Source organism: Barbus barbus (assembly GCF_936440315.1).
Source record: "Barbus barbus genome assembly, chromosome: 8".
In the NCBI taxonomy this organism is placed as follows: domain Eukaryota; kingdom Metazoa; phylum Chordata; class Actinopteri; order Cypriniformes; family Cyprinidae; genus Barbus; species Barbus barbus.
In genome coordinates, this window is record NC_136736.1 from 26,419,799 (window position 1) to 26,434,902 (window position 15,104).

Genomic DNA, 15,104 nt, shown 5'->3' on the forward strand with positions numbered 1-15,104 from the left:
CATGACTGTCAGTCCTCTGTCATGTGTTCCTGCCTCATGTTTCCTTATTTGGTTTGTTTCCTGTCCTTGTTTAATGTGATCATTATTTAATCCTTGTCCAGCTGTGTTTGTCTCGTTATCTATGATTACCTGTGTATTTATAGTCCTGTCTGTTCAGTTTGATTTCGTTTGGTCTACTTGTTACTCCCCAGTGTTCCTGTCTGTATCAGCCTTGTCTTGTCTTGCTCTGCCGTGATGTCTTCATTAAAGACTGTTATTTTGAGTTGCATCCTTGTCGGCGTGTTCCTCCCTGCTGTGTGCACCGTGACAATGACAGATCTGCACTGTAAAACATGAATATGGGCGGTTATTTCCACCAAATCCAACTGTTAAAAATGACTTTTATTAGTTTGAATAAACATATGCTTGATTTTGTATTTGCAATAAGGTATCTGCCTTGAGTGAAACCCTGAAGCACTTTTTAGGCTGTCAAACAAAACATTACAGTTGAGAAATTGCTTTAGGTGTGGGTACCTTTCTAGTCACGACATGCAGGAAGTGTGCTACTTACCTGTTTCACAGTAGTATTATTGTACTCACTGCATATTCAGCCATTTTAATACATTTTACCATCATAGCCTTTACAAATGGAGTTGTGGAATATTTGTTTGGGAGATCTACATATGAGGTCACTTTTAAAATAGAGAAGTTATACTAAGTGACTCTCGTTTTACTTTGAATGTCCTTGTTTTCCCCTGATTACACAGATTATGATGTGCATACTTGACGAAATTGCTTGTGTCATTTAATAAAGAGAAATCCTCTAAACTGTAATATTCAGAAAATCAGAGACATAGCTTTGCATGTTGCACACTGCAGCAGTGTGAAATATCACAATATGGGTTACACTGTCAATTATTCATTTGACTTTATAGCTATCACTGAAATGAGGATTTATTAAGTATGAATATAAAAACTCTACAAGTGTATGATGTTTGTGATGGCGGTAATGGCTTTAAAAGGGAGGGGAGAAGGGGGAGAGGTGCTGCATGCAAACACGTCCAAGAGAGAGATGGCAACGTCAACGCGCATAATGATGAGCCCATGGAACCGTCGGATGTGAAAGCGCTTCTTCCTCCCGTCGGCGATCGAACCCTAGGTTTACCTATCTGATCATCTGATACTGATACATCTCACTTCAAGAGACCAGGAACCGAAGCAGCAGCTAAGAAAACAAATCATTCAAGTGCTCTCCGTTCGGTCTACAGGAGGGACGAGAGGAGACTGACTGCGCTTCCCCGCATCATCCTCTTCCTCGCGCTGCCGATTCCCCATCACAATGGCTCTGACCATCTGCACCAGATTCACAGACGAATATCAGCTTTTTGAGGAGCTCGGAAAGTAAGTGCTGGATTTTCTACTGCAGAATCATCGCATGTGCATTTGTTATATAATATGCACGTCTGAACGCACAGTGAACTGATGCGACTGCGACGCGTCTTCTGTTTGACAGCTCCGCTATAATTGCAGCGAATGCTTATAATAAACCTTGCCGTGAGCGCTTGATTACAGAGTCTCTGTCTCAAAGCCCAGCGAGCTGCCAACCCAGACGGCATTCTTTGACAATCACGGGCGCGTTTGGAACGGAACGGAACGTTCCCAACGTGCCAGTGATGCCCAAATTGCAGTGTATGTATGTAGACACCGCTCTAGGTTCTGTAGCGCGGGCATTGTGATCATCACGTCAGATATCCGAACAGCTGGTATATAATGTACATTTTAGGGGGGTGGGGCTCGGGCTTTTTACCGGAGACAGAAATACTCGTGACAAAGCGACAACAGTGCAGACACACATTCCTGTGCCGTTAATTATCGCGTTGGGGATTCCTTGCGTTGCGTTTGACTGACTGGGGAGGGGGAGGGTGCGCTGAGGCCACATCGGTGGACCCGATCTGAACGGGTTTCAGGAGATATCCTAGTACATTTCAGCATGCGATATAATTATCCCTACGAGTTGATGCGTTCAGATCTAAAATGTCCCGGATTGAGTTCGTTTTTAAGCCCATTGTGACCTTAAATTGAAATCACTAGAATAACTGTCGTACAAAATACAATGTTGTCGAAACGTCTCTGCGCCATCTGCGCGGTGGCATCGTGTATAAAGATTGGGCATCACAGCTTGGCTCCCAGTCCCCACTGTTACATAGAGATGCCTGATTTTCTATTTGCACCATTTCTTATTTCATAAAATATGCAAATTATCATTATACACTGAATTATTTAACTGTAGGCTACCCTCCAAAATAAGGCGAAACAAAAGATTTGGGGTGCATGTATTTTTGCATACAATTTTACGTTTTAATAGCCTTTCCAAACAACGTTTCACTAGTCAAAAGTCAGATTGAACGTCAGAGTGTTCTTATAGACGCTCGCGAAGTCGCTTTTACCTGAGGAGGTTGCTATAGCAACAATACGCTGCTCGAGATTCCATTAGGATCAGTATGCCCTCACATTGACTAAACATAAGTGTGTGTGTGTGTGTGTGTGTGTGTGTGTGTGTGTGTGTATAGGCCTATATAATAGCTTAAATATAGAAATTGTATCCATACATTCTATGGTACATTCATTCATAAATGTAATAAGTGTCAATATGTGTGTAATTATCTTTGTATCCTTTTTACAATAATAATAAAAAAACTGATACACAGATAATTATTGTTACTTTATTTATTTTTAAGTGAGATTTGGGGGCGGAATGCATCATTGTCTCATTCTCTATAGATAAGTGAAGAACAACCACACCAGAGAGGACATTTAAGGTGACGTGTAATTAACCCCCTCATTTCCAGCGAGCACACACACGCAGATTTGGTGTGCGCATACGGTTAGTGAATATGCTAAGCAATTTCAAAACACCCACACACGCTCATCAAACACACACGGACAAACAACCATGTAAAATCGTAGTTGTGTAACCTTGGAAGCGCTCAGTCTGTGCCTCCATCATGGCACAGATTCTGCTCTCCATGCCATATGCTCTATCTGTTCGGCATTAGGGCCTCATGCTTTTTTTTTTCCTCACCGTCTTCTCTTTTTTCCATCTTCTTCAGGGGCGCCTTCTCTGTCGTGAGGCGATGCGTGAAGATATCATCCGGCCAAGAGTATGCGGCCAAAATCATCAACACAAAGAAGCTGTCAGCCAGGGGTAGGTGACTTTTATTTAGTGTGCTATGCTCCTGTCAGGTGTAATGCGGGATCTGAGTACAGTTAATGGAGCGTCTAGTGTAGCCGAACATGGCAATGTAAGGGCAGCACATCCGGTTAAACCCGGGATAACGCAAGAGACTATGCATCTGGGTCTCATCTGGAGCTCTGTGCGTGTGCTCTGACGTAACAGATGCTTGGGTCTGTGAAGAAGCTGAAGGGATTATGTGTTTTGAGAACCACATACATCCACATATCAAACTAAGCACTGTATATAAATGAGTATTTTGTGATTTTGTGTGTATAAACACAGTAATATGTGACATGTGCTTATATATGTGTGCTTTCAATGGCTTTGGCTGGTCTTATCCCCTGTTGGAAAGTGAGCGACCCAGTTCTTTCAGATCTGTCAGTGTAAATGTTGCTGTTGGCCTGTTTGCCTGTAGGCTCTGCTGCTATAGGGCAAAACAACCAATCAGCCTCCTTTCTACCCTAAGAACAAACAATCAATTTTCTTCTCCCACAGCATCTCTTCTCCTAAGAGCCTATCATATGACTCATGTTGCCTTTTTCTCAACAATTCTATCTTTTTGCTTTAAAGTTTCACTTTTTTGAAATGTGAATTTGGGAAGGGAATTCACAAATATTTTCTGGATCATTATTGAATCACACCCCTCCCTTTACTGCACAGTGGGATTGAAATGGACACCTAGATTCTGGGATCAGTATCACTGTGCTAGTGCATGCTGGGATAGCGTTTCCAAAAATACAGCATCGGGTGGTGTGGCAGTTTATGTTGTATTCATATCTCTCTCGCTCTCTTATATACTCGCCGAGCACTGCAGTGCTCCACTGCACTAGATGCTGTTCCGTGTCAGAGATGGTCTTAACCTCTTTCTGCGATAAGCCCAGAAATTGAGCACAGACACACACACAGTGACACTAGACACATCCTCGCTAGTGGGATCATTCAAATTCCACTGCATTTTAAAAATGTTTGTCTGGTACAGCAGAAGCAAGTCACCCCATGCAGGTAAATTGGGTAAAAAATAACTAATGGATATCATATTTCCCCAGTTGACTGATTACATTGTTTAACCTTTTTTTTTCTATACTCTTTCAAATATATTCATTGTCTAATTACATATGCAATAATTTGTATACATTTCCAGAACAGAAATCTGAACATTGGATAAAGCCTTGTTTTGTCATGTATAAAATCTTGTTTTGTCATGTATAAAATCAAGCAAATGATATATGAACAGACTCCTTTGTAAAAAACTTGCCTTTAAATTAAAGGTTTAAAAAAAGGACCATTTTGAATTCTTTATAGAATCTTTTAGTGAACAGAACCTTTTGTGCAATGGCAAGGTTCCATTTTACAATAATATCTCTGTTCACTGCTCTAAATTAGTAAGGAAAATGCTTAAATGTCATAGAAATCGTACATCGCAACTAAACATAATAAATACACTTACAGTATGAGCAGAATACAATCTTTGAAAATAAGTTTAATACCATACGCAATTTTCTTCTTAGGTAAATTCATCTTGTGTATGTGTGTTTTTGGAAAAAAAAGACAAAGAGACTGATTAATAGTGAGATTTTTTTGTTGTGTAAAAATAAAAAAACTCAGAGGAGGATAAAGACTGTAAACGAGAGAACTGGAATAAGAAAAAAGGCAAAAGAGAGGTCAACAAACAAGCTGAGTACAGATTGTGTATTACGTAAGGCAAATGTCATGCAGAAGAGCAGAGGCAACAAAATACAGAAAAGAACAACGAGAAGAAGAAGGGATAGCGTTGGAGTTAGATGAAGAGGAAGGAGGGAATGGGAAAGCAGAAATGCAGTAGACTGGTGTCTGACAAAACAACCAGATGGTCGTTGTCTATGCTGATGGTGCTACTGAATGTTATCAGAAAAAATCTGCTAGTTTATTACAATTTAGTCTCTTGGTGGAGAAGATAACTGGGAAAAAACAATGCTATCTGACTGTACGTCATGTATAATCATTGCTTTGATGTGCTGTGGAGCTTAGTTTGGGTAGATGCTGTATTTTATGTGACAAGAATGAAAGCAAGGCTGTGAAGGATAGAAGTACAGTATGTTCAATGGTTTCATATTATGTAATTTGGTGTTTAATGCTGCGTTCTTTAAAAAAGTTTTATATTGACATCTGTGGTTCCAAGAAGAACCATTCCATTCCAGAGAGGTTCTAGTGGAAAAAGGTTCTTTACAGGTTTGTCAATAAATATTCAAATTGCTGTACATTTTACTCAATATTTACAATATTTTACTCAAATTTTATATGTATGTTTTTTACATTTCATATTTACATTTACATTATACATTAGCTTTAGGCTTAATTAGTCAAACTTCTCTCTAGATCAGTGGTTTTCAACCAGGGAGCCGGGGCCCACTAGGGGGCCTTAGGAAACATCCAAGGGACTCCCAAGATGACTTGATTTAAAATCAAGATAATTTGTATTTTAATTCACCCCCACAAAGATAGTATGCTTTCCTCACTGCGTTCAAAAAAACTGAATATGTGAGGAAGCCTAATTTTAAAAGACCTGGAAAACTCATGAAAATGAATCTAATCTTAAGACTTTGCTGTCATTTTTATAAAGAAGTTATGTCAAGCTCCAAATGATTTCATTTGGTAAATTTATTTATTTTTCTTAAATCTTAATCCTTATCCAGTAAGTCATAGGGGCTGTGACTGGACAATACTGAAAAAAATGACACTGTGGTATTTTGTTTTTCTACAATATATTATTGCAATATGTAAAAATAAAGGAATTTCGCCAAATGACTTGAATAGCTATATTTGTACATAATGAATCATTTGATGGGGTGATTGAGTAGGGGAGTGTATCTGCATAGAAGTTTTTTTCATTTCATTTAGCTGACGCTTTTATCCAAAGCGACTTACAATTGCTATATATGTCAGAGGTCACACGCCTCTGGAGCAACTAGGGGTTAAGTGTCTTGCTCAGGGACACATTGGTGTCTCACAGTGGATTCGAACCCGGGTCTCTCACACCAAAGGCATGTGTCTTATCCACTGCGCCATCAACACCCTAATAATGAAGCAAGGCTGAAAAAGAATGAACACTGTCTTTTTTATTTGGGTTTTCATACTACTACTATCTACATTTTACAAGAACCATTTCAAAAACCGCTTTCCACAGTTTATTTATTTATTTTATTCCCAACCCCCCAGTTTTCATAGACCACATCGCCATTGTTTTAGACAAATTCAGTACGACTATAAAATAATAATAATAATATTTAATAAGAAAAATAATTGAAATATTGTGATTATTACGAAATATAAAATTAAACAAAATAAGAAATATATTAATACTGTACTGTATTAGTGAGCAAATCAAAAAAAAAAATATTTCACTGTAAAATAATACTAATATTTACATCTTAATTTCTTCATTTTTTTTTTTTATTTGATATGTTGTGAGGAAATAAAAAAATATGTGCTGCCGGTTTCAGACTGAAGTTTGGATGCAGCCTATGATAGGTTCAATTCGCAGTAAGCGAGCCAAGACCATTCTCAGACGCTGAAACACTGTATCATAAACTACACGCTTGTAAATGCTGCACTTTCCTCTGAAACCAGTACAGCATTTATTTAATTAAATCACAGCCTGCACGATTTGACTGCACTAAGCTATATCACAGTATCAGTTTTATTTCAATATATATCATGCCTTCAAACATTGTTAGACAACGGGGTGCCTTGGAGACAAAAAGCTTGAGAATCACTGATCTAGGTATCTGTATAATATTTTCCATTAAACTAAGAAACAAATGAAAAAGCGTCAATCAACCACAAATTTGATCAGTGTTTTACTTTTATGACTTATGAGATATGTATACATACTGTACTAATATATCAAAAGATGTTATATATATATTAGTTTTATTAGTGAATTGAATAAATTGATTGTCTCAATTAAAAGTCAAATTAGAATAGATTCACACTTTCTATATAAAATAATCACACTTATTATCTAAATCTCTTTGCCGCATATCTTTTTAGAGCAAAGACGTTTCACATTTTAGAGGCATTTTATTCCATTCAGCGTTCATAGAGAGTTTATTTGGCAGAACAGTCTGTTCACTTCACTTCACTTATGCCATATATATATATATATTTTATTTTTATTTCACACAATTCATAATACATGTTTTCACATGAAGATGCTAAGCTGGACATTTCTGAATATAGACAATAATTCAGAAACTGTGTTAATGAAGAATTCACATGAGCCCTTTCAGAGCTGCTGTTCAAGACAGAACGTTCATTACCTCTGAATCTCCTTGACCTACGTTGAGTCATTCACTCATGGTGTGTGAAAGAGAGAGACTACAATCACATGAGAGACTATGGTGCTGCAAAGCTAAAAATAAACCCACTGGTTTCTCAGACAGCACCTCATACACGGCCATACAGTACACTCTCTCGCTCTCTCTCTCTCTCTCTCTCACACACACACACACACACACACACACACACACACACAAACACACACACAAGGTGTTAAATGGAGATGGAATTTGTGAACTGAACACATATAGGAATGGATTGGCGAACAAACAAAAATTGGCCAATGTTTTTTTTTTCTTCCTATAAATCTTATATAATCTCTTTGAGGTGTTTTGCATAAGCAGTTACATAAATTCTAAATCATAAACATCTTAAAGTAATTTTCTAAATGCCTTTAACATCTGTCAGGAAACTGCTCCTAAAAAATACATCTTCCAGATGAAAATGCACACATCTCCACAATGTACCTATGCTATCAGGTTTACAGAGCGACAGCAATTAGCCTGTTAACTGATTGGCCTACAAGCTCAGCATACAGCTAATTAATTGTGCATACCGCTAACTGATTACCCTGTAACGCTCCATTGTGAAAAAATAATTACACGTTAACATGCTTTTACTTATTTTGGAAATAATATGCTTTGAAAGAAAATACTCAAGCGAACTGAATGTATTATAGATTAAACTTAAATTAAATGTAATTAATTGAACTTAAGAGTGCTTTTTGACACACTTAAATAGGACTTAAGTACATTTTTACATGTAATTTAATAATTACAGTACTTCTGTTGTTTTTGAAATATGGTTAAAGTGTGCTTGTAACACAGTTCGTAGAACGGGAAGAAGGAGGCGGGAACCTTTTACATTTAAGAGTTTAATAATAAAAATAAACAAACACAAAAGTAAAGCGGCAGCCCCTCACGGACGACTGCTGCACACAAAACACAAAATAAAGTCCAGGCCTGGTCCTCTCTCGTCTTCCACTGTCATCACTCCTCCTTTTATCCTTCCGGAGCTCCTCCGTGGGACTCGAGACCGGTGAGTGGCGCAGGTGTCGCTCATTATCATCAACGCCACCGGCCTCGCTCCGTTCCCACGGCTCTCGGCCCCGCCCCACTCACTACAGTGCTGCTAAATGTACTAACAAGAATTATGGTAAACTAAAATATACTTCAGTGTCATTTCTATTTAAACTTGTATGTCACTTGTATGTACGCTTGTAATTCCATGTTTGTAATGAAGTTGAAATTTAGTAAATTTAATATATATTTTCTTGAAATGTAGTATCAAGTAATGCACTAAAGTTAAAATTATAATCAAGTACTTTACATGTGCTACTTTACATGTAATAGTTAAAAAAGTGTACTTTTTAAAGCATGGCAAATAATTATTAAAAACTTAATGATTTAAATGTACTTTAAAATGTTTAATTGGCCATTATTACAAATTCTTGTGTATGTTTTGTCTGTTTTGGTCTGCATGTAAAACCTAAGCCAGCTGCCTTGTTGCCCGTATTATAATACCTGCAAAGACAGCATTTTTCAGTTTTTGACACAACCTATTTCTCTGTTCAGGCTATGTGCAAAAGTAGTAGGTCAGTGCTCAGTCTGTGTAGTATAGCACAGAAAGAAACTCAATGCCCACTTTAATAAACTAGGCCATGGAATTCTGAGGAGAGATAGCTAGGGCACTTTTAATTAGAGACACATTCTCTCAGTTCCCCATCTCTCTCTTTTGCTCTTTGACCAGTAGTTCAGGTTCGCTCACGTCTGAGGGCTGTAACACACTGGAGAGTCTGTGGTCTTGTTGGAGCTAAAGGGTCACTTGCCTGAGAGAAAAGGAGGCCTATGGCCCTCTGTCCCTGGGGCTGTAAACAAAAGGAGCTAATTATCATCACAGATTGCAGAATAGTCAGTGTAATGTTTCACGCGGAAACATGTATCCATTGAGAACTGAACGTTCTGTTCTAAACTCTTGTCTGAGTGGTTGAAGTCGTACATCCTCAGTATACATCTTCATCCTTGATTGTGTGTGTGTGGGGGGGGCAATCCTTTGTAATATTTCTGATGTTCTGACGGGTCAACAATTTTAATTGAAGTCATAGCTTACCAAAAGTGATAGATGGATGCATCAGCCAGGCCAATAAATTAGCTATTTTGAGATTATTGGCCTCACTTGGCCATTTAACAGAAGCATTAGCTCTCCCTGATGTCTCCTTAATGTCTCTCATGGTGTCAGTTTCAAAATCGATCATCAGCCTAGTTAATGAATAATGGATTTCTTAAAAATATTTTTAATGAGGTTTCGGAAGTCAGCCTATCACTTTCTACATAGTGCTACTGATTTTTAATTAACAATAACGTATAAGCATCTCGAAATCGATGTACCATGAGCTCTGAAGTTGCTTCTGGATTTTGCAGTTTTATTTTATTTTTATTTTTTTAGTATAATACCCTAATTCCCTGTGAATACTAACACTGAGCACAATCCTGCAGCGGTCAACACCTTAGATCAACCAATCACAGTAGTCACTGTTACTGTGGAAGCAAGAACTGCACCGAAATAGCTCAGCAGCAGACTCTCATTCCCATGAAGCATTGAAAATGATGTAATTGAATCTGTCTTCCTACAATTTCAAACAATTTATAGACATTTGACTATTTTGAGGTAGACTGAAAATATATCACATTTGACACTTTTAATAAATGTCAATAAATTAATAATTTTATATTTTACCGCCCATTTTTTATAATTGAATATGTCATTTGCAGTGCTTCATGGGGTATGCAGTAAAATGCTAATCCTGTAATTTTGTCTGATTTTCAAATACGTATAAAAAAATTGTAAGTGTCACGTGTCGGTTTCCTTTCAGTTCTGTTTTGACCATATTTGGTGTTTCCTGTTCTTGTTTCCTGTAATTAGTTCATTATTAGTCTATCATCGTTAAGTATTCTCACCTGTGTTCATCTCGTTGGCTCATTAGTCTCTGTCTTTATAAGCCTTTAGTTTCTTGAGTTTCATCGTCCAGTCTTAAAGTAACCTTTGTTGGAAATGTTTGTGCGGCCTCATTAAAGTTTATTTTCATCATATTTCTGAATCCTGCGTTCCCTGGTGCACGTTACCGTTACAGTAAGCTGCATCACAGTGGTTTTGTTTGTGGCTTAACTCTTTATTAAGGATTTTCTCAGTCCTTAAAGGAGACCTATTTTTTTTACAATATGTAATGTCTCAGGTGTCCCCAGAACGTTTCAGCTCAATATAACCCACAGATCATTTAATATATAATTTGAAAAATGCCTATTTTGAGTGGAAGCAGAAACACATTGTTTTTGTGCATGTATCTTTAAATGCAAATGAGCTACTGCTCCCCGCCCTCTTTTCCAGAATAGGGCTGTGCCTTTACAGCTTGTACCTCAGATATTCTGCCAAAAAAAAAATATATATTTTGATTATCATGTCTATTGTGCTGAAATCATGCATTTTAAACCATATCAGTTTAAACTTCTGATATACAGGTGCATCTCAATAAATGAATGTCGTGAAAAAGTAAATTTTTTCTTGTAAGTTATTTCAAAAAGTGAAACTTTCATATATTGTAGATTCATTGCATGTAAAGTAAAACATTTCAAAAGTTTTTTTTTGTTTTAATTTTGATGATTAGAGCTTACAGCTGATGAAAGTGAAAAATCAGTATCTCAAAATATTAGAATATTTACATTTGAGTTTCAATTAATGATCATCCCTACAGTATAAATTCCGGGTATCTCTTGTTCTTTGAAACCACAATAATGGGGAAGACTGCTGCCTTGGCAATGATCCAGAAGATGAACACTGACGCTCCCCATAGAGAGGGTAAGTCACAGAGGGTCATTACTGAAAGGTGTGGCTGTTTACAGAGTGCTTTATCAAAGCATATTAAATGCAAAGTTGACTGGAAGGAAGAATTTGGGTAGGAAAAGGTGCACAAGCAACAGGGATGACCGCAAGCTTGAGAATACTGTCAAGCAAAGCTGATTCAAACACTTGTGAGAGCTTCACAAGGAGTGGACTGAAGCTGGAGTCAGTGCATCAAGAGTCATCACGCTCAGACGTCTTCAGGAAAAGGGCTACCAAGCCACTTCTGAACCAGAGACAACGTCAGAAGCGTCTTACCTGGGCTGTGGAGAAAAAGAATTGGACTGTTGCTCAGTGGTCCAAAGTCCTCTTTTCAGATGAAAGTAAATTTTGCATTTCATTTGGAAATCAAGGTCCCAGAGTCTGGAGGAAGAGTGGAGAGGCACAAAATCCATGTTGCTTGAAGTCCAGTGTGAAGTTTCCACAGTCAGTGATGATTTGGGCTGCCATGTCATCTGCTGGTGTTGGTCCACTGTGTTTTCTGAAGTCCACAGTCAACGCAGCCATCTACCAGGAAATTTTAGAGCACTTCATGCTTCCTTCTGCTGACAAGCTTTATGGAGATGCTGATTTCATTTTCCAGCAGGACTTGGCACCTGCCCACACTGCCACTGCTGGTTCAATGACCATGGTGTTACTGTGCTTGATTGGCCAGCAAACTCGCCTGACCTGAACCCCATAGAGAATCTATGGGGTATTGTCAAGAGGAAGATGAGAGACACCAGACCCAACAATGCAGATGACCTGAAGGCTGCTATCAAAGCAACCTGGGCTTCCATACCACCTCAGCAGTGCCACAAACTGATCAACTCCGTGCCATGCCGAATTGAGGCATTAATTAAAGCAAAAAGAGCCCCTACAAAGTATTGAGTACATATACAGTAAATGAACATACTTTCCAGAAGGCCAACAATTCCCTAAAAATGTTTTTTTATTGGTCTTATGAATTATTCTAATTTGTTGAGATTGGTTGAGATTGTGAATTGGTGTTTTTTTGTTAAATGTGAGCCTAAATCATCACAATTAAAAGAACCAAAGACTTAAACTACGTCAGTCTGTGTGCATTGAATTTATATAATACATGAGGTTCACAATTTGAGTTGAATTACTGAAATAAATGTTCTGACAATCTAATTTATTGAGATGCACCTGTAAAGTTTTCTGAGCGCACACATCTGAAGCATTCACACAGAAAGCGGCTGTAACATGGCATATGAGTACTAAACTAAGTTATCTTTCATGTCTTATTGCACTTAAATTGTCAAATATGCACACGTATATGTTAAAAACACACAAGTTACAAAAACAGTCGGTTATGTCTGTGAAGGTAAACAGCTGGAAAAGAAATCACGTTTATATTAGATCTGTGTGGCAGCAGCGTAATAAACATTAAATAAATCAATAAATCCACTGCTGTCTTGTTTCCACTGAGGCTAGGACTCTAAATAGTGTTCTGTGCTCATCAGTAAAGCGCCAAAGACAGAACAGTGTTGGCACTGTGGGTGGAAACATGCAGATTAATGGGGCGGTAATATTATAATAAGAACCCCTTTCTTCATAGGGGGAGCGAAATCTGAGCAGCTGTTTTTTTCACAAGCTTGCAGAGAAAGGTTTTCCAAAAAATACTGGGTTGTTCTTTTTCACATTTTCTGGGTCGGTAGATGCACCGGGGATCCAATTATAGCATTTAAACACAGAAAAAGTAAGATTGTCATGATATGTCACCTCATAATAGTTAACCAGTGATTAATAGTCTCATCCATGTAACAGACATTAGAATAAGGTATCTCAGTGTGAAAAACATGGCAAATTTGCAGCAAAGCTTTACAGTGAACAGTATCCCTTGTGAGACTTTGGGGTGGGAGCTTTTTGTGTTGCTATTTAATAAATATGCAAATAATCATGAACAATTCAACCTCCCAGCTGTTGAGAGAGGCAACTACAGTGATTTACAAATTTATGTATCACCCCAAAAATACAAATATATGCAATTTTGCAATATAGTGCAATACAATTTGCAAGTTGCAACTGCTTTTGAATTTTGTCTGGATATACTTACTTATGCACTATACTTGCATATACTTGCACCAGTAAACAAGAACAACAGTAGAGTACGTAAATCGAGCTGTATCTGGAAGTCAGTGCATGGTTCTGTTCTGGTCTGAATATAGGCAGCTGGGTACAGATCAGAAGATTGTGAACCTTATTTATCAAGCATGATTGCTATAGCCAAGTCAAAGGACTAGCCAAGTTTGGTCACTCATTTCAGAGGTTTATTGCTCTCTCTCTCTCTCTGATGATCTCAAATCTCTCAATCTCCAGGAAAAGCAGCACAAAACATGAAGGAATGCTCTCTATCTCACACACACACAGCATATGTCTCTCTCTCACACACACACACACACACACACTGCTGCAGTGCGGAAGGCTTCAGATAGCAAGTAAAAAAAAGAACAACGTAGAAAAGAAGGGGAGGAAGCGGGACTGTCAAATGTAGGCCTTTCCCTGCTACTAACCGGAATGCATTTTACACATACTGTATATGTACTACTGACAAGACTGATTCATTTATAGTACAGTGTACAGTTCTTTATGAAAAGGCCATGTACAAATGCTAAGGTCCACAAATAAGGTCCTACATAATTATGTATTATAAATATATATAGATTTTTCAATGTTATATTTTGTATTGTACAACTGTACATCATAGACAATTACAATTAGGACCTAATTTTTCCTTGTATTTTAGATGTTCATATAATATACTTCTCTGTCTATTTATTATATTTAGGACACTAATTCAAAAATCCATAATTCTGCTCTCCTGCTTTAATTGTTTCATTGCTGTTGTCCAATCTTAAAAGTGTAATTTATACGGTGGTTGTTCTTGGTTCAAAGCCAGATTAATAGCACTAATATTGTTCAGTGTATGAATGAGCCATCTGCTTCAGTGTAGATCTAAGCACGTCATGGGAATTTGCGTACTTATCTGCGCATAATTCTTGTGCTGAAAGATTTTTGTTTAAATATGTGATGTGAGAAATATGTAACCAGCAATTGTGTAATCATGATAAGATGGTGCTGCATTGATCATGGATTGTTAGAACTATTTATTGACTGAGGTGACAGGAGATGGAGTTAAAGTTTGGCTGAACTTTAAGAGTTGTGCTGTAATTGCTTGGGTTCTGTGGGATCCAGAGGGTTCTGATATTTGCATGCAGGGCTGGTTCCACTGCAGAGAGGAAGAGAGGCCTTTGCGTTATGATTGGTGGAGGAGTTGCTAGACAACAGATGCCGGTTGGTAGGTGGACTACCTGTGGAGCTGGGGGTGGGGGGAGTTTATTAGTGATAGAATGAGAGAGTTATGATAAACTGACAAAAAAATATAAAATGAGGAACTGAGTTATTTGAGGTATTGTGCATGTTATTTTATCCCCCTCACCCTCTTCACAACTTTCATTCTCTCCATCTACTGCATTTCATTAGCTCTGTACTTGTACTCTGCATAAATGACAATAAAGTTGAATCTAATCTAATCTAATCTAATCTGAGCAAAAATGAGAGAAGGCGCTGAATGTGGCCTTAGGCTGAGCAGACATGAGCTATTCATTTATGATCATTTATGATTTCAAATTCAAATGAATCACGTTTTTATGTGATTCACCAGGCTTCATTTCAC

The 15,104-nt window shown here is 37.8% G+C and overlaps 1 protein-coding gene across 1 annotated transcript in view; it reads left to right on the forward strand.

The window, feature by feature from the left end:
* Window positions 1-1,026: 1,026 nt before the first annotated feature.
* The window catches only part of LOC306874376 (calcium/calmodulin-dependent protein kinase type II delta 2 chain-like), a gene marked incomplete at both ends in the record, with an annotated part of 33,385 nt that continues 19,307 nt past the window's right edge, over window positions 1,027-15,104 (forward strand). The window contains 2 exons of the mRNA XM_079424374.1: window positions 1,027-1,380; window positions 3,090-3,184. Of these exons, the coding sequence (XP_079280500.1) occupies window positions 1,319-1,380; window positions 3,090-3,184 (157 nt within the window). The remainder of the gene's footprint in view (window positions 1,381-3,089; window positions 3,185-15,104) is intronic.